This window comes from Narcine bancroftii, chromosome 14 (assembly GCF_036971445.1).
Source record: "Narcine bancroftii isolate sNarBan1 chromosome 14, sNarBan1.hap1, whole genome shotgun sequence".
Lineage (NCBI taxonomy): Eukaryota > Metazoa > Chordata > Chondrichthyes > Torpediniformes > Narcinidae > Narcine > Narcine bancroftii.
In genome coordinates, this window is record NC_091482.1 from 66,033,537 (window position 1) to 66,056,891 (window position 23,355).

General features: G+C 44.8%; 2 protein-coding genes across 10 annotated transcripts in view; one reads left to right on the forward strand and one right to left on the reverse strand.

Moving 5' to 3' along the window:
- Positions 1–1,327: 1,327 nt before the first annotated feature.
- Positions 1,328–23,280, reverse strand: LOC138749947 (interferon-stimulated gene 20 kDa protein-like). Of its 3 annotated transcripts, none has more exons than XM_069912042.1 (4): positions 21,676–23,280; positions 8,713–9,055; positions 4,768–4,968; positions 1,328–1,958 (listed from the first exon to the last, which is right to left on the reverse strand). In XM_069912042.1, exons 2-4 carry the CDS (start codon positions 8,944–8,946, stop codon positions 1,812–1,814), a joined length of 582 nt encoding a protein of 193 aa, XP_069768143.1. In that variant the 5' UTR covers positions 8,947–9,055; positions 21,676–23,280; the 3' UTR covers positions 1,328–1,811. The 3 variants fall into 3 exon arrangements, with proteins under 3 accessions (XP_069768143.1, XP_069768145.1, XP_069768144.1); XM_069912044.1 differs by lacking the exon at positions 21,676–23,280 and adding an exon at positions 17,819–17,963; XM_069912043.1 differs by lacking the exon at positions 21,676–23,280 and adding an exon at positions 17,689–17,809.
- Positions 21,612–23,355, forward strand: part of LOC138749945 (kelch-like protein 25) — a 53,934-nt gene continuing 52,190 nt past the window's right edge. Inside the window, exon 1 of one of the 7 annotated variants that reach the window (XR_011348970.1) lies at positions 21,612–22,065. The gene's annotated coding sequence lies outside the window, so the exon portion shown is untranslated. The remainder of the gene's footprint in view (positions 22,066–23,355) is intronic. The other 6 variants (XR_011348960.1, XR_011348967.1, XR_011348966.1 and 3 more) reach the window with 6 other exon arrangements.

Genomic DNA, 23,355 nt, shown 5'->3' on the forward strand with positions numbered 1-23,355 from the left:
CTCATATATACACACAAACACTATATACACACTCATATAAATACACACATTCATATATACACACACTTATACACACACATACTCATATACATACATACACTCATATATACACACACTCTGATACACTCATACTCACTCATATACACATACTCACTCACACATACTTACACTCATATACACACACTCATCTATATACACACTCATATATACTCATATACACTCATACTCACACACTCATATACACATACACTCACTCACGCATACATGTACACATTCATATATACACACTCACACTCATATCTATATATATATAGATATATATACACACACTCATATACACACACTCAGACATACACATATACATACTCACACATACTGTGGTGCGCTGTTTGCCAGAATCAGACATGCACAAAGTAAAGATTTACTACAGGCTTTAATCCACAGGCTGGCTGTAGCTGCAGTGACTCTGAGTGAGCTTCAGGAGACCAGCGCAGGCTTATATCCCAGAGGGTGATTGACACCCAACTGGGTGGGGCTTGATCCCTTCAGGCCGGCTGATTGACAGTCGGCCAGGTGTTGTCCTGTCCCCCTTACACTCCTGCAGGTACAAATGTTGCCCCCTGCAGTAGGCCAGTGGTGTACCACTATAAATACAAAGATATGAACACATGCATACACATACATATACACACTCACACACATACGTATACACACATCTACACACTCTCACACACACCCATGCACAACCACAGCCCTGCAGGACCATTAGAGCAGCAGAGACGATCACTGAGTCTCCCTCCCCTCACCCCACCGACATGATCTACCAGGATTGTTGTCTGAAGAGGATGCACAAAAATCATGGAGGACACCTTCCACCCTGCACACAGCATCTTCCAGCTGTTCGCATCGGGAAAGAGATGCAGGAGGATCAGAGCCAGCACCACCAGACTGAGGAACAGCTTCTTCCCACAGGCAGCGAGAATGTTGAGCGACCAAAGGAACTAACCACCCGAGTCTCTCATATTGATGAAACAATATTTATTTATTTGTATAGTCAAAATACTAATCCTGCATATGTATTGTTTGTTTGTATATGTGTTATGTCTAGATGTGTGTCTGTATGTTGTGCACTGAGAACCCGAGAACGCTGTTTCGTTGGGTTGTACTTGTACAGTCAGATGACAATAAACCTGATATGGTATGCACACACAGACACACTCCTATGCACCTAAACACATGCATCCCTCGGTGCGCGCGTACACACCGAAACACGTGCACACACACAGACACAACAAACAAGTCTTAAAGAAAATGATCAAACGTGAGGTATTGTCCGATGAAAAGGTGCTTTAAAACTATAACAATGATTTAAGGTACATAGGTGCATAGTTGCGCAATAGCCCACCATATACAGTATTTAACAGGGTCATAAGTCTCTCCACCACTGGGGTCCAGGTAGGCTCTTCAGTCACCCGGTGTAATATTAGGTGCTAATGGATTGCCTCAAGTCCCTGAGCTAAAAAGAGTGAAGCAAGAAGGATAAACAACCAAGAGTGGGCCCTACTCTTCTGAGTAAGGCAGAATGAAGCATTGTTGACCTTGCCTGCCCCATGGTCCAGGCGCCACACAGAGGACGACCATTGGTTTCAAGGAGTAAGATCTAAGGAAGTTAAATTCTAGAACAATTGAGCTCAGAGAATAAAATAATGGAAGGCAGTTTGTGATCCTGGTCTATCAGCAGATATGATTCCATGTTCAAGTGGCATATGAAAATCAGAGGAGTTTCCTCATCTGTTAGGTTGTTTTATTCATTAATATCTGCTGTATCTTTCAAATCGGTTAACTATCTCCACCCTTTGCCCCTCATTGATGTAACGCTCCCACATGGTGTCCACGAGTTTGAAAAGTTCCATTGCTGCACTTGCATCTTCCACAGAGGAGTGTCCCTTGAAACCGTCCTGTCAGAGAGAAGTGAGAACCATCAGGAACATGACAGGGGAACACATTGTATTAGCAGGGGTGCTGCACAAAAAAAATACATCAAGGTTCGAGCCTGCTCTACTGATCAATAACATTCATTCAGATTCAGTTCCCCGTTCTCTGTAAGATCTCTTCAGCCCCTAGATAGATATATACAGTATTTTCCCTCTGGTGAAGGAATTTCTCATTTTGGTCCTTTGTGCTCAATCCTTAGACAGTGGTCCCCTTGTTCATGACCCCTCCACCATTGGTGAAAACCATTGAGAATGGGATTGGGTGGGCCTTATCCATCTCTATTTCTCCTTTCTCTCTCCTTTCCTTCAATCTGCATTCACAGTCATCTCTCCCCCAATCAATTTTCACGTTTCCTCTCCTGTTTTATCCATGTCTAATTCCTTTTATCTGTTGGTCTGTTCTCCTTCCCCGCTCTCTTTCCTTCTCCCCAGCCTTTTAATGCAGACATCTACCTGCTTTATACTCGTGCCTTGAAGAAGGTCTCAGGCCCGAAACATCGGTAATATATCTTTACCTCCTATGGACACTGCAAAACTGAGTTTTTCTAGTATTTCAGTGTTTTTAACTACAATCACAGCGTCTGCAGACTTTTCTCAGCCATTGGGAACTTTCCTGCTTCTAATTTGCCCAACTCAAGTTGAGCCTTGTGGGTTTCTATGGTAACCCTTCTCATTCTTCTAAACTCTTGTGAATACAGTAAAATTTCCAGTATCTGGAATTCAACCAACCAGCAGAAAAAATTTCGAGGAACTAAATTAATAAATTAAAACGTAAATAAATTTATAATTGTAAGAGTAAATATTCTCCACAGAGCCCCTTGGTGAAGATGGGAGCCAGTGGAATGCCCCGGTCGTGTCCCGTCCACAGCAGCTGTTTGAATAAAGTTGATCTTAATGCAGGTGTATTCCTTAGGCATTGTAAAAGTGTGTCTCAGGCAACCAGAAAATTCAAATATCCAGCATCAACAACCCCATAGATTCCGGATACCAGAGATTTTACTGCATAAGCTTGATATTCTGTTCCCACTCAAAGGTCCTGCTTACAAGCTGCATGACCCAATGGCTTTACTCTGCCCTTGCCCTGCCTAAGAGGACAGCATGGAGGGTTTTATACCCCACCTACAATTGAGGAATTATATGGATGTAGCTTCACTCTGCATTGAAAGTGGCTGGATAGGAGGATCTTAAAGCTGAAGGACAAAGCTTCATGGTGAGAGGAGCCTGGAGGGGAAGCTCCTTCACAGAGAAGGGTGGTGGGTAGGTCGAAGTGGAGACATTGCAACATTCGGATGAAGACATTTGGACAGGTATATAAATAGGATTAGTTTGCACAGTACATTTAATGGGGGGGGGGGGAGGGGGGGGAGGGGGGGGAGGGCACAGAGTGAAATCATTTTTAGGTTTTTTTATGTAGTCAGTAGGAGAAAAGTATGGAGGAAACCATCTACCGAATATGCCATTGTACTGGATGACTCTGTATAGGACGACCCCAGAATTTCCACCTAAAATGTTGGTTTTGAGCGATACCCTTTGTATAAGATGACCCACCCCAAATCTGGCACTTACCGCTGACCAGTGGATGCTGTTAAAAGCACAATATTTTAATAACAAATGATAATTTAAAGTTTAAATTTTATTTGGATATTTTAAAATAAACCACTGTTGGTTGGCTCCTGCAACAGGCTGTTTAAAGCCTGTACAGAGCGGACAGTAGTCAGACTGGGGCGGAGGAGCTCTGAAACTTTGCAATTCACTAACGGGGCATGCGCGAGATGGCGTCGGAGCTGGCAGGAAGATGGCGGCTGAACTGAGACTTTGTCGTCGAGGGAAGAATTTTAGACCCCTCGTAGAGGACGCCCCACTTTAAGGTGATTTTTAAAAAAAGTTTTGGATCGTCCTATTCAACAGCACATGTGGTGAATATGGCGGCTTCTCAAAATTTGAGCTGAGTCCTAAGCCAAAAGAAAAGGTTGAGAATGGCTGGTTTAGAGGGATATACACCAAATGGTTGGTCAGCATAAACAAGATGGACTGAAGGGTCTGTTTCCACTCTACTGAATGTGCCTCTAATTCCCAACTCCACGGCCAAGATAAGGCCAGGATAAATGTGGGGGGCTGGTTTGTGAGGGCATCAGCTCCACCAACCTTTCGCCGATGGCCAAGATACCATCATGCTCTTGCCTTTCCTTGAACTTCCTCAAGCTAGTGATTTGTTGTCTGGGGGGCAACAAATTTGGAAAATGGGAAAACAGGAATGTGGGAATAATTTTATGATTCTAGCAGTGAATGAATTTGGTTGGCCAGCGGTGTGTGGACTTGATTTGAAAGCAGTGGAGTTGTAGTTAGAGGGCAAACTGCCGGACCCAACTCTCAGGACAAGATAAACTCCAGAGGGTTGTGAACTCAGCCTGCGACATCACAAGCACCAGGCTTCACTCCATCGAGGACATCTACACGACAATAAATTCTGATTTGGATCTGGAACTCAGGTTTCCAACGGATCAAACAGGGGTCTATGTATCTGCAGGAGGTGAATCCACGGACACTCAACGTCTCCGAAGGGACTCTTGTTTAATTCTCTTTCTCTTACATTGAGAGGCACTGGGCCATACTAATGGTGACTCTTTGCCTTGCAGCAGACTAAAGGACATTTTGCGTAATATTACATTTTCTGCTTTATTACACGACAATTAAAGAATATTGAATCTTGGAAAATATTTGAGACATTCCTCTGGAAACATTCACGTGGCATTGCACATCTTCTCACATTTACCTGTATTCTTTTCCCCAGCAAATGCTGGCAGAGAATTTTTAGGGAGGCACGCCTGTCAGTTTTCAGCATTGCTTTTGTAATCAGTAGCTTGCAGGAGGAGGTGTCCCGGATGGAATAGTCGGTAATGTCAGCTTGCAGGACGCGGAAATCTGACCTTGGGTCATGACCCACAATGATCTTTCCTTCTAAAATCTTCAAAATCTGAATGGAATTGGCAGAGGTGCTGTTAGTAGAATATCCTATTGCAGTTCTCCTTGGGATCTCCCACAATGCTCTCAATGTTAAATCTACTGCTGCCAGGCTGGATGGCATAACAACCAAAATCCCATGGGAAGAAAACAATCGATTGTTAGTGTTGGATGATGTTGGCCAGGGGACCACCAGCTAACTTCTCAGTCTAATGGTCACCAAATTGACTCTGTTTATCCACGGCACGTTTAGTGTAGTGGTTGGCACAACTCTATTACAGTACCAGCAACACGGGTTCAAATCCACCACCATCTGTATGTCTGCGTGAGTTTTCCATGGGTGCTCTGGTTTCCGCCCAACCTTCAATATTACCCTGACCAGAAAATCGACCTCTGGTTTCCATTAGTCCCCACTCACCCCCATCTTTTCATGTATGTGATTTTGTGCATGTGTGTGGTGCATGCTTGCGCCTGTGTGTGTGTGTGTGTGTGTGTGTGGTGTGTGCTCGTGCCTGTGTGTGTGTGCGTGTGTCTTTGTGTGTGTGTGGTGTGTGCTCGTGCCTCTGTGTGTGTGTGTGTGTGTGTGTGTGTGTGCGCGCGCGCAAGTGTTTTAGGTGTAATTGGGCAATTGGGGCAGCACAGGTTTGTGGGCTGAAAGGCCTGTTACTGTGCATGTCTAAATTTAGATTTAAATTTAAAATTCCCAATACCCTAAAAGCCGGAGTATCGGACTACTCGTGTATAAAATGACCCATGAATTTCCGTCTAATGTAGGTTTTAAGAGATACTCTTTGTAGAAGACGACCCCCAAAATCTGGATGACCAATAGGTTTTCCCTGGGGCTCCGGTTTACTCCCACTGATCAAAAAAGTACCACGGGAGTGGTTTAATTGGCTGTAAGTTGGGCAGCACGAGCTCGTGGGCCGAAAGGGCCTGTTACTGTGCTGTATGTCTAAATTTAAAAATAAAATTAAAGAGGTTTTGAACTTCCCGAAGGCATGAAGGGCAGGATGTATTCACATCCATAAAGTGGCCCTGCTGTAGGTCTCTGTATTGTGGGTCCTGGTTATTTAAGGTAGGTTTAATAGATCAGATGGATGAGAGATGAGAGAGAGTTTGTCATACACACAAATATAATGTGGTAAAATTCATCTTGCACTAGACATAAAGATATTCAGATACATAAGAAATACTAGTTAAGAAGTATAAAGTAAATTAGTGCAAGAAAAAAGATCATATAAAATGACAGATTAATATTCTATTTTAGTTCATACATAAGCAGGGTTAGCTTAGCAGTCAGCTCAATGCTGTTACAAGCACCATGGGCCCTGGTTCCAATCTGGTGAGATTGATTGTACATTCTCCCCATGTATGCGTGGGTTTCCCCAAGTTGAGAAGGGAGGAATGGGCAAGAGGGAGGAGTACAGACCAACAGACGCAAGTTGTTAATTGGATATAGATGGGACGCAGGAGAGAGGAAAGGTGAGGTTTGACTGGGGGAGGGAGAGATGAGGACTTGTTTGGGGCTCTGTGGAAACACAGGGAAAGGAGAGAGAGAGAGAGAGAGAGAGAGAGAGACATACACACACTCACACACACATACACACTCACAAACACTCACTCATATACACACACTCACACACACACTCACACATACAAACGCTCACATAAACACACACACACATATATTCACACATACATACACACACCCTCACAAACACATACTCACACATACACGCACATAGACACACACCTATACACACACTCATACACACACACAGACACACACACACATGTGGACACATAGACACACACCTACACACACTCACACACACATACACATATGTACACATACATACATAGACATACACACATATCTATATTCACACAATCACACATACACACACATGCACACACTCACATAAACACACATAATCACACATACATATTCACACATACATACACACATTCACACACAAATACATGCACACATATACACACACAGACATACATACACACACATATACATACACACTCACACATACATACATACACACACATAAACACACACATGGACACATATACACACATACTCACACATACACATGTATACACACACATACATGCACACCTATACACACACTCATGCACACACACACACAGACACAAACACAATTACATACACATATACACACACAAACACACAGACACACACACACACAGACACACACACACAAACACACATATACACATACATTCATGCATAGACACATACACACACAATTGCATACATGGAAAGATGTGGCGGAGTGGTGGGGGCGGGGGTGCTGATGGAAACTGGAGCTCGATTTTCTAGTCAGGGTAATACTCCAGTTAGGTTAGAGCACTGGATAGTGTACTGCTTTGGATAGTGTTCTAGTGTTCTGGTTAGAGTAGTGTACTGGTTAGGGTGGTGAGCTGGTTAGTCTGAGTACTGGTTAAGGTGGTGTACTGGTTAGTGTTGTGTACTAGTTAGGGTGATGAGCTGGTTAGGGTGGTGTTTTGGTTAGGGTTGTGTACTGGTTCGGTGGTGCACTAGTTAGGTTGGTGAATGAGTTAGGGTGAAGAACTAGTTAGGATTGTGTACTAGTTGGGATAGTTACTGGTTAGGGAGGTGAACTAGTTAGGGCGGTGAACTAGTTAGTGTGGTGTAATGGTTAGGGTGGTGTACTAGTTAGTATGGTGTACTGGTTAGGGTGGGAAACAAGTTAGGGTGGTGTACTGGGTAGGGTGGTGTACTTATTAGGGTGATGTACTTGTTAGGGTGGTGAACAAGTTAGAGTAGTTACTGGTTAGGATGGTGTACTAGTTAGGATGATGTACTAGTTAGGGTGGTGTACTGGTTAGAGTGGTGCACTGGTTAGGGTAGTTACTGGTTAGGGTGATGTACTGGTTAGGGCGGTGCACTGGTTAGGGTAGTTACTGGTTAGAATAGTGTACTGGTTAAGGTGGTGTACTAGATAGGGTGGTGTACTGGTTAGGGTAGTTACTGGCTAGGATGGTGTACTAGATAGGGTGGTGTACTAGATAGGGTGGTGTACTGGTTAGGGTAGTTACTGGCTAGGGTGGTGTACTAGATAGGGTGGTGTACTAGATAGGGTGGTGTACTAGATAGGGTGGTGTACTGGTTAGGGTAGTTACTGGCTAGGGTGGTGTACTAGAGAGGGTGGTGTACTGGTGAGGGTAGTTACTGGCTAGGGTGGTGTACTTGATAGGGTGGTGTTCTGGTTAGGGTGGTGTACTAGATAGTGTGGTGTACTGGTTAGGGTAGTTACTGGCTAGGGTGGTGTACTGGTTCGGGTAGTTACTGGTTAGGGTGATGTACTGGTTTGGGTAGTTACTGTTAGGGTGGTGTATTAGATAGGGTGGTATATTAGATAGGGTGGTGTACTGGTTCGGGTAGTTACTGGTTAGGGTGGTGTACTGGTTTGGGTAGCTACTGGTTAGGGCAGTGTACTGGTTACGGTAGTTACTGGTTAGAGTGGTGTACTGGTTAGGTTAGTTACTGGTTAGGGTAGTTACTGGTTAGTGTGGTTTACTGGTTCGGGTAGTTACTGTTAGGGTGGTGTACTGGTTAGGGTAGTTACTGTTAGGGTGGTGTACTGGTTAGGGTAGTTACTGGTTAGTGTGGTGTACTGGTTAGGGTAGTTACTGGTTAGGGTGGTGTGTAGCAGATTCATAAAGATACTGCTGTATTACTTTAAAAGGAGAAACTCACCTCCTCCCTGGCAATGTGATAAGGCAATGCTGTCACCATGTTGAAGGGACGAATCCCACTCACGTTCGTCCTGTAATCAGTTATTTTCCCATCCGGCTTGATAAATTTGTCATAGATCACTTTTCCATTGTAGTCTACAATGCTGCACCGTGCCAGTCCACTCTCCTGGCCGCGGCAGCCCAGTCCCACCATCTCGCAGTCCATGGCCACGTACTTGGAAGGATCTATCATCATTCAGCGAGTGTAAGGCAACAAGTGGTCCCTGCAAACTGCCAGCGAGTCGAGCACAGCGCAACAGCAACTTCCTCTTTCACACTTCTCGTTCCCTTTGCTGAATACCTCCCTGCAGTGAGAAAACAAAACTGACTTCAGTGGCCTTGAGCCCTATGTTTCACTTTCTGCTCTGGGTTGAGATAAAATGCCAACAGATCAACGTCAAATTCAAGCTACGCCCACATCAAATAGTAGCCATGGTTACACTCTCTTATTTGCCTATTGCTGTTTTCACTTCCCACAGCACAATCACGTGAGTGCATTCTGTGAAAATATTTTTATTTCCCAGCAGCTGAGAGCACTCTCTTCTGTTCAGCCACTCCCCGCAGAGCTGCGCACACCCAAGCCAACGTCACTCACCTTGTTCCTTCTTGCCTGGCCCCACATCTAATTAGCAACACCCAGTAAATGCTGGAGGAACTCAGCCAGTCTTGTGACATCCGTAGGAAGTAAAGATATATTACCGATGTTTCAGGCCTGAGCCCTTCCTCAGGGTAGAAGCAAAAAGCAGTCAGGCGCCTGAATAAAGACTGGAGAGAAAGGGGGAGAATGGGAGGGGGATCACTCCAGACTGACAGACAAAAGGATATAAGGAAAGATGAGATTTTGGCTCCATGAAGGAAAAGGGGAAAGAGAAAGAGAGAGAGAGAGAGAGAGAGAGAGAGAGAGATACACACAGAGACCTCCGCTTTTCGTTAAAACCTTCACCCCCTGCCTCCTTTCCTCTCATTCTCTCAGTTCTGTGTGCTATCTTGATCTCTCTTCCCTTTTCTCTCTGTCACTTTTCACAGGGCCAAATTCATTCTCACCTTTCTCTTATCACATCCAATTAACACCTTTTGTCTGTGGGTTGGTTCAAACCCCTCCCCTTCCCATACTTGCCCCTTTCATTCAGACGCCTGTCTGCTTTTTGTTCGTACTTTCAGGAACGGCTCAGGCCTGGAACATTGGTCGTATATTGCTAAGCGCTGCAAGGCTGGCTGAGTTCCTGCGTTTTTACTTCTACTACCCCAGCACACGCCGTAACAGCGCCAGTGACCCGGATTTGAATCCTACACTCTCTGAAAGGAGTATGCACGTTCTTCCCGCATCCTTGTAGATTTTCCCCAGGGGCTCCAGTTTCCTCTTATTCCTCAAAACGTACTGGGGCCTGTAATTGGGTGTAATTGGGCTCGTGGATCAAAAGAAACTCAGCAGGTCAGTCAGCCAGCATCCATTGAGAGAAATGGACGTCCTGCAGCAGGATTTTCCCTCCATGAATGTGTCTGATCTGCAGTTACTCCAGCAGTTCGTTTTTAGCTGCTTAACTTCACTCCTGGAGGAAAATGGGAACAAGTTGATATATTCGCCCTTGACTGGCCTGGTTTTGACTTTTAGACTTGATCTTTAATCTTTGGATCTCTAACCAATGTAAATCGTTTCCCTTCTTATTAGTTTTTCATCTGACCGCTTATATCCTTCCACATTCCAGGACGTCTAATCACTGGAATAATTTGATATCATTTAATCTATCCCTGCTGCTCTCCGGGACTAATGTATTCTCCCAATATACAGTGTCCACAACTGTTCACAGTATATTGCAAACATAAGGAATAAATCAAGAGATTATTAACCCTTTTTTTTTTAACTTCAGTGACATTTTCCAGACGAACCCCATATCTGTCTGTTTGTTTTATATCCAAAAATTTGTTTTGAATCTAATCTGAGAATGAACCTTCGCAAGCTTCTTGGGAGCAGAATTCCAAAGATTCATTACCATCTGAATGAAGAAACCTTCTCTGGGCATGGTTTAACTAGAGGAACAGCATCAACTTCCTGTTTATACTAAAGTATGATTTAATAACCTCAACAGTCCCTCCAATTTCTCACACTTTATACTATTGAAAAAGTAAAGGTGACACTCTTAAATGGAATGAAGAAGGCCTTCAACAGCCAAGCCATTGAGTAAGGACACCTTGTTACAGTAAGCACGTTGTTCTCAAGATGACTGCAGTGGAATGGAGACAGTCCTCTTTGCCGAATGCAGATTCACTAAGGAGGTTCATCCCCAGCAGCAGCGTGACAGAGGACTCTCTGGCCTCTGGGCTGTTCCTGGGAACGCCCACAGAGTCAGGCATCCAAAACAGCTGGGAGACCATCAACTCAGTGAAAGATGCTCTTTGGTCTGCCCGTTGGTCTTTCAGCACACAGAGATGCCGGTGAGGGAATGTTTCCGGCTGGCACATCCCAGGCTGCAGGAGTACATGCTGAGGGATCCACTGAGGCACAGTGCAGCCAACACAAGGGCGCTGTGGGGAAGAACCGCAGACTAGAGACCTCCCACTACCGAGCCTTGAGGGGCTGAGACCAAGTCCCTCAAACAATAGAGGGGGAGAAGTGAAAAGGTGCCACAGGGGTGGTAATGGGTTATATGGAGAATAATGAACATTGATGGGAAGGTATAGATTTGATTGACTCTATGGGTGGGAGAAGACTTTGAATGGTTTTCTTTCTTGAAAATAATTTATTGTGAATAAAGACGATTTTTGAAAAACATTCTTGTTTCAGTTGGACACTATGCTGTTCTGGTCATCATGCTCTATAGGAAGGATGTGATTAAGCTTGAGAAGATGTGGGTAAGATTGTGACCCAGACTGGAGGGCCTATCATAAAGGGAGATTAGATGGGCTGGAACAAGTGTTCCTTGGAGCGAAGGAGGCTGAGGGATGAGGCTTATGGAATAACGAGGGGTATGGATAAGGTGCTAGTAAGTTTTATTCTCAGGGAAGGAGAGTCCCTGGAACACCAGGACAGCAAAGATGCCTACATCAGGGTGTTCTTCACCCCCTGCTCTACTCACTTTACACCTACGATTTGTGTAACTCGGTACGACAATAACACCATCTACAAATTTGCCGATGCTACCACGGTAGTGAGTTGTGTAAAGGAAGGGGATGAGTCAATATACGGGATGGAGATTGAAAACAACCTTGCACCCAATGTCACCAAAACTAAGGAGCTGATTGTTGACTTCACGAAAGGAAACCCAGAGGTGTACGATCCAGTGATCACTGGGGGAAATCATAGGTGGAGAGGGTGAGCAAATTTAAGTTCTTGGGTGTCACTTTCTTGGAGGATCTTTCCTGGACCCAACACACCAATGGTATTGTGAAGAAAGCAAATCAGCGCCTCAACTTCCTCAGGAGTTTGCAGATGTTTGGTATGTCATCAGAACCCCTAGCAAATTTCTACAGAGGTGTGGTAGAGAGTGTGCTGACCGGCTGCATTACGGTTTAGTATGAGAACTCCAATATCCCTGAGTGTAAAGCCCTCCAAAGGGTAGTGGACACAGTCCAGAACAGCACAGGCAAAACCCTCCCCACCACTGAGAACATCTATAGGGAACGCCACCATTAGAGAGCAGCAGTGATCATCACCCAGTGCACGCTCTGTTCTCGCTGCTGCCATCAGGGAAGAGGTATCGGTGCCACAAGACTCGCACCACCACGTTCAGGGACAGCTGCTCCCCCTGACAATGTTAGAAGACATTTGGAAAAGAGAGTGGATGGAAAAAGTTTAGAGAAATCTAAGCCAAACATTTGGTTGCAATTGGCATGGATATTGACTATCATGAGGTACATCACAATCTCTGAAGAAATTAAGGTTGTTTTACTTCAATAAAACATTTCAGTCTATTTTTTCTTTATTCTTGTAGCCTGTTAGGATTTAATAATTAAGCAAGGTTTAATCCTGTTGGTTTTACACATTACTACTGAGACTGGCGATTAAAGTCACTTTGAGTATTATTCTAATGCATCAGCTTCAGCTAAAATTCCCTTTGGTCAAATTTCAGTCAGCTGATTGAGCAGTGAAAATAGTGTTGAAGGTTCAGTCACTAAGCAGCTAAACTTCACTTCTTGGTTCTATCAGGGTGGTACAGTTGCTGTAAAGTATCGGATCAATAAAAGTGGCAGAGAGGATCACTGGGGTCTTTCCTGCCCCACCCATCAAACTGAATGTTGTTTAAAGAGGGCTCACAAAATCTGTGAGGCCCCCTACCTCCCTACACACAGCATCTTCCAGCGACTCGCGGCAGGAAAGAGATACAAAAGTATTGGAGCCAGATCCATCAAGCTGAGGAACAGCTTTTCCCCTCGGGCAATGAGACTGTTGAAATACTAAAACAATGCTCCATAACTCTACTATTTATTAATAGTATTTATTTTTAATACATGCGTATCGGTTCTGTGTGTATACAGTAAACCCCCCCCCCCCCAGTATCCAGCACCTAGGGGATTGGCAGATGCCGGATAAGTGAATTTTTGGTTGCTTGAGATTGTATGCTGCATCGTTGTCAAACTGACCGCTAGGGGTCACCAATCTGAAACGTTTGTATTATTTACTTATTTATTTTCTGCAGTTTCTTTTTGCCGGTTGTGTAGTTGTACTGGTCACGCAGCGAGTGAAAGAACCACGCAGAGTCGAAAGTGAGTTGAACCAACTGGCTTTAACAGAACTCTTACATGCACTTAAATCTCTCAATGATGCTTGCGACTCCCGGGAACCTTTATGGCATCAGCCACTAGGCTGTGGGCTTGCCCCGCACCCAGAGCTCTCAGAGTCAGATCTGCCGTGGACTTGCCCGCAACTCTGTGAGCCATTTCGCCTGTTGCGTGGGCGAGCCGCCATAGATGCTTGAATTTCAGACAACAGGGATTTCACTGTTTATGTAGGTGCTCCTCGACGCACAATAGGGTTATGTTCCAATAAACCCATCATAAGCGGAAAATTGTAAGTCGATAAAGAATACCGCACCTACCGAACATCATAGCCGAACCGACATTAAATGTGCCAGACCACTTACCATAGCCTATAACTGGAAAAATTTATCTAAAACAAAGCCTATTTTATAATTAAATGTTGTATACCTTTTATTCCATACTGAAAAAAGCAATTTTTAATCATAAAATATAATGCCAGTGAACCATCATAACTTTGAAATATCGTAAGTTGGGCCATTATAACAGTGTGTTTGCATCGTGGACTGGAGAATGTTGTTTTGTCAGGTTACAGTTACAACTGGATGATGAATAAATTTGAATTCTTAGAACCATACATAGTCCAGTCTTTTGACTCGCTGAACATTAAGCTCCCAGTTACACTCACCTGCAGACGAGGGGGAATTGGCAGTGGCCCATTAACTAGCAAGTCTTTCAATTTTGGGAGTAAATGAACCCATGTGGTCACTGGGGAAATGATGCAAAGCTACACATAGACAGTTCAGGATGGAACTGGGGTCATTCATTGCAGTGATAACGAGGCCCCTCTGCTAGCTATGCCACACCCTCTTTGAAGATAACTTGTACCGATTGACCTACAACTCACATGTGTTTTGAGGGGTAGGAAGAAATGGGAGAACCCAGAGGAAACCCACGCAAACAAGGGGAGAACATACAAACTCCTTACTGACAGTGCCGGATTCTAACCCCTGTCGCTGGCACTATAATGGCATTGCGCTAACTGCAACACTAACCATGCCAACCATTTTACCAAACAGATCCATCTAGTCCACAGGTACAACTATAGCTTCCAGTCCCGACACATTGTTTTCATTCTTCTGCTCTGGGCTAATGAATCTTATCATAAGCTTGTGGAACATAATCTCATAAATTGGAGATATTACCGCTAGCCCCACCATCAGAGGTCAACAATTTCAGATAATGATTCTCCTAATTACAGTCCTCCAGGTGGTTAAGTTGTTGGACAAAGAGTCAGAGGTCTTGGCCATTGATTGAGAGGTACAAGCAAAAACTCCAGCATAGTGGTTGAGAAATTAAATTCAAATAATCAGATAATTCTGGAAACTGTTGATCATCAGGAAACTATTGGACAATTACAAATGAGGAATTAATACAGATGTGGCTCAAGGTAATCATAACCTTTTCCCAGGGTAGAGGAATCAAAAACTAGAGGGCATGATTAAGGGGAGGGGGGCCTTCTTACAGAGGGTGGTGGGTATCAAGATGACAGAGGAAGGAGTAGAAGTGGGAAAATTGTACATTCAGAAGGCATTCAGAGGTACGAGGATAGGAAAGGTTGAGGGATATGGGCTGAATGAAAGGGACTAGGCCTACCTTGGTCAGCAGGGACAAGTTGGGCCAAAGGGCTATGACTCTTAAACCCTTCAAGGCAGGAACTCTCTTGTCCTTACCCGCTCTGGTTCATATGCAATTCCTTTTTTCTTTTCAGACAGTAACAAGCCCTCTGGCTTACAGGCCAATTAAAATGAACACTCCTGTACCTTTAAGGGTGGGAGTAAGCCAGTGCCCCTGGAGGAAACCCACGCAGACAATGAGAACGTACCAACTCCTGGAAGAGCGTGGGATTCGAACCTGGATAGCTGGTGCTGGAATAGCGCTGCGCTGACTTCGTAACCACTCCGGAGACCAAATATCGTCAACATCCACCCCCCATTTCCCTACAACTCACAAGTAACCACAAATCTTCCATCTACTTTTGTAACTTTCATTTCACTGTGATTGAAGTATTTTCAGTTTCCTTTTTTGTAAAGGTTTTCAGTTTCCATTCTAGTCTCCCAGTTCCTGCTGTTCTGAATTTGGTTGCTCACGAGTGGGGCTGTAACAACTTGGGAGAGCAAATATTTATCATCACTGGACAAATGCAAGCAAGGGACATCCTTTACTGAATTGAGTAATTGTTCCCACTAGATAAAACAGACATTTACAATGATTAACTAACTTCCTGGATTAGAAAGAACCCCCAGCCGTCAATGGATTTCCAACAGGAATGTGCCAATTGTAAGAAAACTTCACAGGCTGAACGATGGAGCAAAGCAAGTTAATGCCATTTTGTGGGCTAATCAAAATTTAATCAGAACAGCCCCCTGAGTTGGGCATCCTTATTCTAAAATTACTATGTTCACTGAACAATATTCATGTATTTGTAACTCAAGTCACGCATTTAAAAACCCCGAGCGTTCCAAATGATGTCATCACATCGTGACATCGCTCGGAACCTCCTGAGCTGGTTTGATTAAGCCTCCGGTGAGCCTCTGCAATATATCATTGATCCTCACTTGTACCAAGTCCCATTCCCCCATCAACATAGTGTTTGATGACCAACACTGGCTACTGGTTAATCAATGCTTTGATTTTTTTTTCCCCAAACTTTCATACTCATTTTCAAATTTTTCCCCATAACTCTCAATTCCTCCAGTCCATAAATCCACCATCCTCTTATTCATCCCAGAATTTAATTACCACCCTACGGCTAGCTGAATTCAAGCTGAATTGTTGTCCCATCACCAAGATTCAGTAATAAAGCTTGTTTGGTGTGCTTAACCAGGAATGTCAACTTGTACTTAAACTGAGCAGATAGTGCAATACCAAGTATAGGATGTAGAGATACAGTAGGCTAAGAGCAGCAAGGTAGAGAGTTTCAAAGTGCAGGGTATGGAGAAAATTACTTAAAATAATGCATCAACTTTTGCCCATGAGAGGAACAATTTTAAGAGACTGATAATCTCAGGAAATAAAACTGCCCTTGAAACTGGGGGATCTTGATTTCAACCTCATGGATCTTTTGCCCAATTGAAGGGTGGGATAAAGAAATATGGTGACTGATTTCTCGAGGCAGCAGGAGGTTTTGACAGAATTGAGGGGCTTGCTTGTGTCAACCAGAGGTCGGTAATTCCCTCCCATGATATTTCCACCTTCTTCAAACATCTTCTTGCTGTTCCGTTAATTTTGAAAATGATTAATGGTGTAGAGAGAAAAATAATTTACTGTGGTAGCACTGGACAAAAGAGATTTCGCTTCCTAAACACTTGGGTGCATCTTCATGTACTTTTTTAAAAAAATATACAACCTACTTTTGCGATTTCCTGCCATATTTTAAATCTACTCGTACATTTCCCACAAAGTCCGCTGTTTTGGTTAGTTCAAGCATGGCTGGGTATGGACTTAGTGCAGTTTCAAAGATCTGCTGGCGAGGCCAGAGAAAATAGGATGGAAGGCTTTTAAAGACATTGTTGAGAATTTTCTTGCCAACTACAGAGCTACCAAACTACATCCAACTGATTGACAATATGCTCCAACCTGACAAAACCATGAACATTTCATGTCATTGAAAATTCATTCTCTGCATTCGCACTCTGACGTCTTCCCTGCTGATCTGGGTGCGGTCAGTGATGAACACGGTGACAGGTTTCACCAGGTCGTTGTGACCGTGGAAAAGTGGCATCAGGGCAACTGGAATCCATCAATGCTGGACGACTATTGTTGGACAGCTTCACGAGAGGCATCAGATGAAAATTAGCAGCAAAACATTTTTAAGGCAGTTGAATGCAATGTGCCAGCGTCACCATGTGATTAAAAATACTAAATTCAATAAAAGTTCATTTAATGTTTCTCCAACCAACATGAAACAGCAAATCTGAAATTATCTTTGTGTTCAACTTTAGGTTGTCTATCATAATCCCCAATTTTTTTTTCAGGAAGCAAATCTTCTGGAAAAATTTGTTGTCCAATGTAGTAAGAGCAGCAATTTTTAAAAATTAAGACAATATACAGGTCACATCAACCGATGGGGGCACCAAGGGATAACCAGCAAAGGTGAACGTCAGCTGTGAAGCAAGAACAATCAAATTTTCTCCCTTGATCCTTTAAGTGAATTGATCTGAAATATCAAATCAAAAAAACTCACTCAGCTGGAAAGGTTTTTGGTTGTTGCATATTTCAGCTGCATGATCAGGTAGCTTCTGGCGAGACTAAAGCATACAGTCCTCCCTCAGGAGCCAGTGTTTCAACAGTGTGTCAAGATGATCCAAGGCTACCTTGATTCAGTGTCTTTCTGATGAAAACCCAGTTTAACCCATCCTATCAGACAGTTCCTCAAATTTATTGTGTAGTCACACACTAGGCCCGCAGTGAGTGAAAGAACCACACAGATTCGAAAGTGAGTTGAACCAACTGACTTGAATAGAACTCGTGAGTGCTTAAATCCCTTGGAACCCGATGACACTTGCGACTCCCAGGACCTTTATGACGTCAGCTGCCAGGCTGTGGTCTTGCCCCACACCTGGAGCTCTCAGTCAGGCCTGCAGTCTAGATGTGCCAGCTTAAAGCAGACAATAGTGAAGGTCTTCTTATGGACGCACGTGGTTCCATTCTGATGCATCACTTTGTATGGGCACCATGCTGGAGTCCAGAGCGTGCTCCTGCGGACAAAGACATAGCCGCAGCTGCCACAGTGGCAAATTTAGTGACAGTTAACACAATTTATTTGAAGTGGATGGCTCTCAACGCATGGCTTCACAGGAACAAGACTACTCAGCCACTGAGTCTGCCCCACCATTTAATCATGAGCTGATCCAGTTCCCCACTCAGCCCCATTCTCTCCTCATAACCTTTGATGCCCTGGCTAATCAAGAAACCTATCAATCGCTCCTTAAATACATCCAATGATTTAGCTTCCACAACTGCCTACGGTAGCAAATTCCATAGATCTACCACTGCATCTCTGTTCTAAATGGACACCCTTCAAGTTGTACCCTCTTGTCCAAGACCCTCCCACCACAGGAAACAAACTTTCTGCATCTACTCTGTCCAAGCCTTTCAACATTTAAAATGTTTCAATGAGATTCCACCCCCCCCCCCCCAACCCCCCCCACCCCGACCCATCTCCTAGATTCCAATGAGTACAGGCCAAGAACTGGTAAATGCACCCTTTCATTCTCAGAATCATCCTGGTGAACCTCCTCTGAACCCTCTCCAATGTCAGCACATCCTTTCCGAAATGAGGGAGCCCAGAACTACTCACAGTACTCCAAACTATCCTTCCTGATAGTAGAAGTGTGAAAAGGGCATGGCCTGGGTGGTGAGGGTCCTTGAAGATAGAGGCTGTTTTTTTACTGCCTCTTGTAGATATCCTCAAAAGAATTAAGAATGATGCCCATGATGGCGCTAGCTGAGTTCACAACTGTCATTTTTTTCCCTGTGCATTGGCACCTCCATACTAGTGATGTAACCAAGTCAGAATGCTCTCTGCAGCAGACCTGTTAAGAGTCTTTGGTGATTTACTAAATCTCCTCAAATGTCTAACAGTATAGGCTGGCGAGCTTTCTTTGTTAATGCATCAGTTGTGGAAAACTGAATTGTCTGCAGTCCAAAGTTCCAAAGGATATACACAGCAAGGTAACAAAGCCCCTAGGCTTAGAAAAGATAACAACAAATAATTTCAATAAAATTTATTGTTAGAGATCACTTATCCAAGAAAACTTGAAAGCCAATTACATAACTTTTAAATAAATGGGAGAGTGATTTAAAAATAGTTGACAGTAATAGAACTGGCCAGGAATTCTTTCCTTAAAGCTCAAGACTATCGGGTTGAATATTAGATGTGATCACCTTCATTGGTATCTATTTAATTTTAATTTTGGGGAAAGCAATTAAATTCAGGCGTACTGATCACTTCCCCTCCTGAAGGCAGTGGTGGATGTGAGGATACAAATTGTCAAGAGACCATTCAAGCTGAAAAAATAAAATCACCCCTTGTTAACCCGCCTTCAGACATGGGTGCATCCAGGAGAGGTGACAAAAGGAGGAGGAGGAGAAACAGCCAAAGGCAGCCACAGCCAGTATTCCTCATGGCCACCACCAGTTTGCAATGGGCAGTGTTGGTTTGAAACTTGAAACTTTCCAGGTTAGTTCACGATGACAGGTGAATCTGCACAATGGTGCTCCGCCAACGGTGCTCCGCCAACGGTGCTCCGCCAACGGTGCTCCGCCAACGGTGCTCCGCCAACAGTGCTCCGCCAACAGTGCTCCGCCAACAGTGCTCCGCCAACAGTGCTCCGCCAACAGTGCTCCGCCAACAGTGCTCCGCCAACAGTGCTCCGCCAACAGTGCTCCGCCAACAGTGCTCCGCCAACAGTGCTCCGCCAACAGTGCTCCGCCAACAGTGCTCCGCCAACAGTGCTCCGCCAACAGTGCTCCGCCAACAGTGCTCCGCCAACAGTGCTCCGCCAACAGTGCTCCGCCAACAGTGCTCCGCCAACAGTGCTCCGCCAACAGTGCTCCGCCAACAGTGCTCCGCCAACAGTGCTCCGCCAACAGTGCTCCGCCAACAGTGCTCCGCCAACAGTGCTCCGCCAACAGTGCTCCGCCAACAGTGCTCCGCCAACAGTGCTCCGCCAACAGTGCTCCGCCAACAGTGCTCCGCCAACAGTGCTCCGCCAACAGTGCTCCGCCAACAGTGCTCCGCCAACAGTGCTCCGCCAACAGTGCTCCGCCAACAGTGCTCCGCCAACAGTGCTCCGCCAACAGTGCTCCGCCAACAGTGCTCCGCCAACAGTGCTCCGCCAACAGTGCTCCGCCAACAGTGCTCCGCCAACAGTGCTCCGCCAACAGTGCTCCGCCAACAGTGCTCCGCCAACAGTGCTCCGCCAACAGTGCTCCGCCAACAGTGCTCCGCCAACAGTGCTCCGCCAACAGTGCTCCGCCAACAGTGCTCCGCCAACAGTGCTCCGCCAACAGTGCTCCGCCAACAGTGCTCCGCCAACAGTGCTCCGCCAACAGTGCTCCGCCAACAGTGCTCCGCCAACAGTGCTCCGCCAACAGTGCTCCGCCAACAGTGCTCCGCCAACAGTGCTCCGCCAACAGTGCTCCGCCAACAGTGCTCCGCCAACAGTGCTCCGCCAACAGTGCTCCGCCAACAGTGCTCCGCCAACAGTGCTCCGCCAACAGTGCTCCGCCAACAGTGCTCCGCCAACAGTGCTCCGCCAACAGTGCTCCGCCAACAGTGCTCCGCCAACAGTGCTCCGCCAACAGTGCTCCGCCAACAGTGCTCCGCCAACAGTGCTCCGCCAACAGTGCATGATCTGAGGGCAGGTTTGCAAGTATTAAAATTTGCAAGGCCATACAACCACTTTATCTAACCCAAGCTGGATAGAGCAATGAACTCAGAGTTTGCTGAAATCCACAATTGCGGCACTTTGCTCTAAACCATTTCTATTGGCTTTGCAAGCCTGCAATAAAGTTGAAGAACTGGGGCAAGAAAGCTTACAGCAATATCATTTTGACTCAAAAACTTAAAAAATAAACAGAATGGTGATGAAGAACTTGCACACCTACAGCGAATTCCCAAACTAAATGACCAACAGGATTCCACAGCACAGGAAGGTAGCATCTCTTCTCCCACATATAAAAGGTTGAAAAGTAAATGGTAGAGCCATGATATTGTGGAGACTGCATTTGAAAATCAACATTGAAGCTTGTGTTATTTTGACCCCAGATTATTATCTTATTTGAAAGACAAAGCAATGATAAGAAATTTTACTGTCGTAAGTGAAATTGCAATGCAGACAGCCCATCTGGCAACCTTTGGTACATGAAAGGTACATCAAGGCAAGAACACAGAATCCACTAATGTAAGTTATTGTCGAGGACGGAGCACCTAAAAGACAACTGAGGGAATTGCAGTGGGCAATAACAGACTGCTCTTTCTTGGGGCTGATGTTAGTGGAACGGTTGGCTTTGGTATCCCAACAGAATGTTCTCTCCATCTCCAAACCATTGGTCACAGAATAGTTCTTAATCTACTCTTAAAACAAATCAACATTTACAGAATAGTTCTTAATCTACTCTTAAAACAAATCAACATTTAGAGAGCAGAATGGTCCAGTAAACTTACTGCTTTCACCAAATTATGCTGTTACTTGTGGCTTGGAGACGAACTTGAAGCAGACATTTTTGAATAGAGCTCCTCCCTCGTGACATCATCAATAGGGGAAATGATACCACAAACCTTTGTCCCACAGATGATGTCACGGGGCAGTCACAAGGCATCCAACATAGAAACAGACCCTTCGCCCACACCAAACCTAATGACAATTTTTAGTCTCCCCATATTCTGCTCTCTTCAAACTTTGCCATTCACCTACACTAGTTAGTTGACCAGCACACCTGCAAGAGGACATCCACACAACGAGGAAAATGAACAAACTCCACCGAGAGAACCAGCACTGAACCCAGGTTGTGAATCAAGCAAAAATAGTCACTGTTGCGGTTAACAAGCAAGCCAGTAAGTAGCAACTTTTCCCATTTATTTCCTACCATAGCCTTCCAGCTGCCTGTTGATCTCACTCGCCTTTTGGGTAGGTCTGCTTTCAGTAAGTAGTCAGTGTAATAAATGCCACAATCTTTTTGCTTTTGTTACTGCATGACACCAAAAGGGGATGAGAATTATAATATTTTGCCTCATTTTAACACCCCTGCCCTCGCAGACCAAATAGGGATTCTTCTGAAGGGATCCAATCGGAAATTTTTTGTCTCCTGCCATTGTCGCTTGACCTGCTGACATGTTTTTGTTGGAATATTCATGCTGTACCATTCTGGTGGCAAAGTTACATGTACCAGGAGAAATAAAAGACTAGAAGTCCACCTCAAGCTTTAAAACCATTCCAGACAGCGTACCAGTATGAGCACTGAGCTCAGTGATGCAGAACTAGATAGCAGGTTGGAACGAGGTCCCAACTTGATACTCTCTCAGTTCAGGTGAGATAGTCAGAATTTTGAAAGTGAAAACTACTGGCATCAGTCGAACGGTAGGAGAGCCACCACTGGCAGGTGAAAGATGGTTGCTAAAACAGGGAAGATAAACATTAAAACCAAAGAACAGGGAGGATTCAGAGAGAAACCTGTGCTCCTCTACGCCCAGGCTATTTGTCTCACAGCCTCCAGGTCAACGTACAACACAAAAACTAGCCCACAATCATTTTCTCCCCTTGGTTCTGGTCTACTGGAGCTTGGTTGAATTTTCACTCAGGAAGAACCCAGTGTTGCAAACATTCCTCACAACTGGTTCTGGATTCTTCAGTTGCAAGCCAAGTGTAGCAAGGTGCAGTCTCAGAAAACACCCTATTCAAACCTGCGTTCAGTGGGTCACAGCCCTAACCTACTGCAGCCTGAATCCTGACACACCAGTTCCACCAGGGAGAGATTAAGCAAAAGCCTGAGAACAGGTGAATCAGAGAAGTCTTCTCCTTCCACAGACAAGTTCACCAGTAGCATTAATCCCAGTCACTGGTGGGGATTCTTCATCCTGAAGAAACCTGTCCCCAGTCATTATGGAGTACTGAAGTTGGGAGGTTATGGTGAAGTTGTGTATGGCATTGGTGAAGTCCCATTTGGAGTATTCTGTTCAGTTTTGATCACTGTGCCATAGGTAAGACGTTGTCAAGCTGGAGACGGTGCAGAGATTTATGAGAATATTCTCAGGACTCAGGAGTCCTGAGCTACAGGCTGAGCAGGATAGGGCTCGATTCCTTGGAGCACAGGAGGATGAGGGGTGTTCTTTGAGATATACAAAATC

Excerpts from the sequence above, each read along its gene's own strand:
- LOC138749947 (XM_069912042.1), bottom strand. The coding sequence starts at position 8,946 with ATGATGATAGATCCTTCCAAGTACGTGGCCATGGACTGCGAGATGGTG. Across the intron at positions 4,969-8,712 it reads ATCACATTGCCAGGGAGGAG|ATTTTGAAGATTTTAGAAGG; the intron begins GTGAGTTTCTCC and ends AATTCCATTCAG. Across the intron at positions 1,959-4,767 it reads TGCTGGGGAAAAGAATACAG|GACGGTTTCAAGGGACACTC; the intron begins GTAAATGTGAGA and ends TCTCTCTGACAG.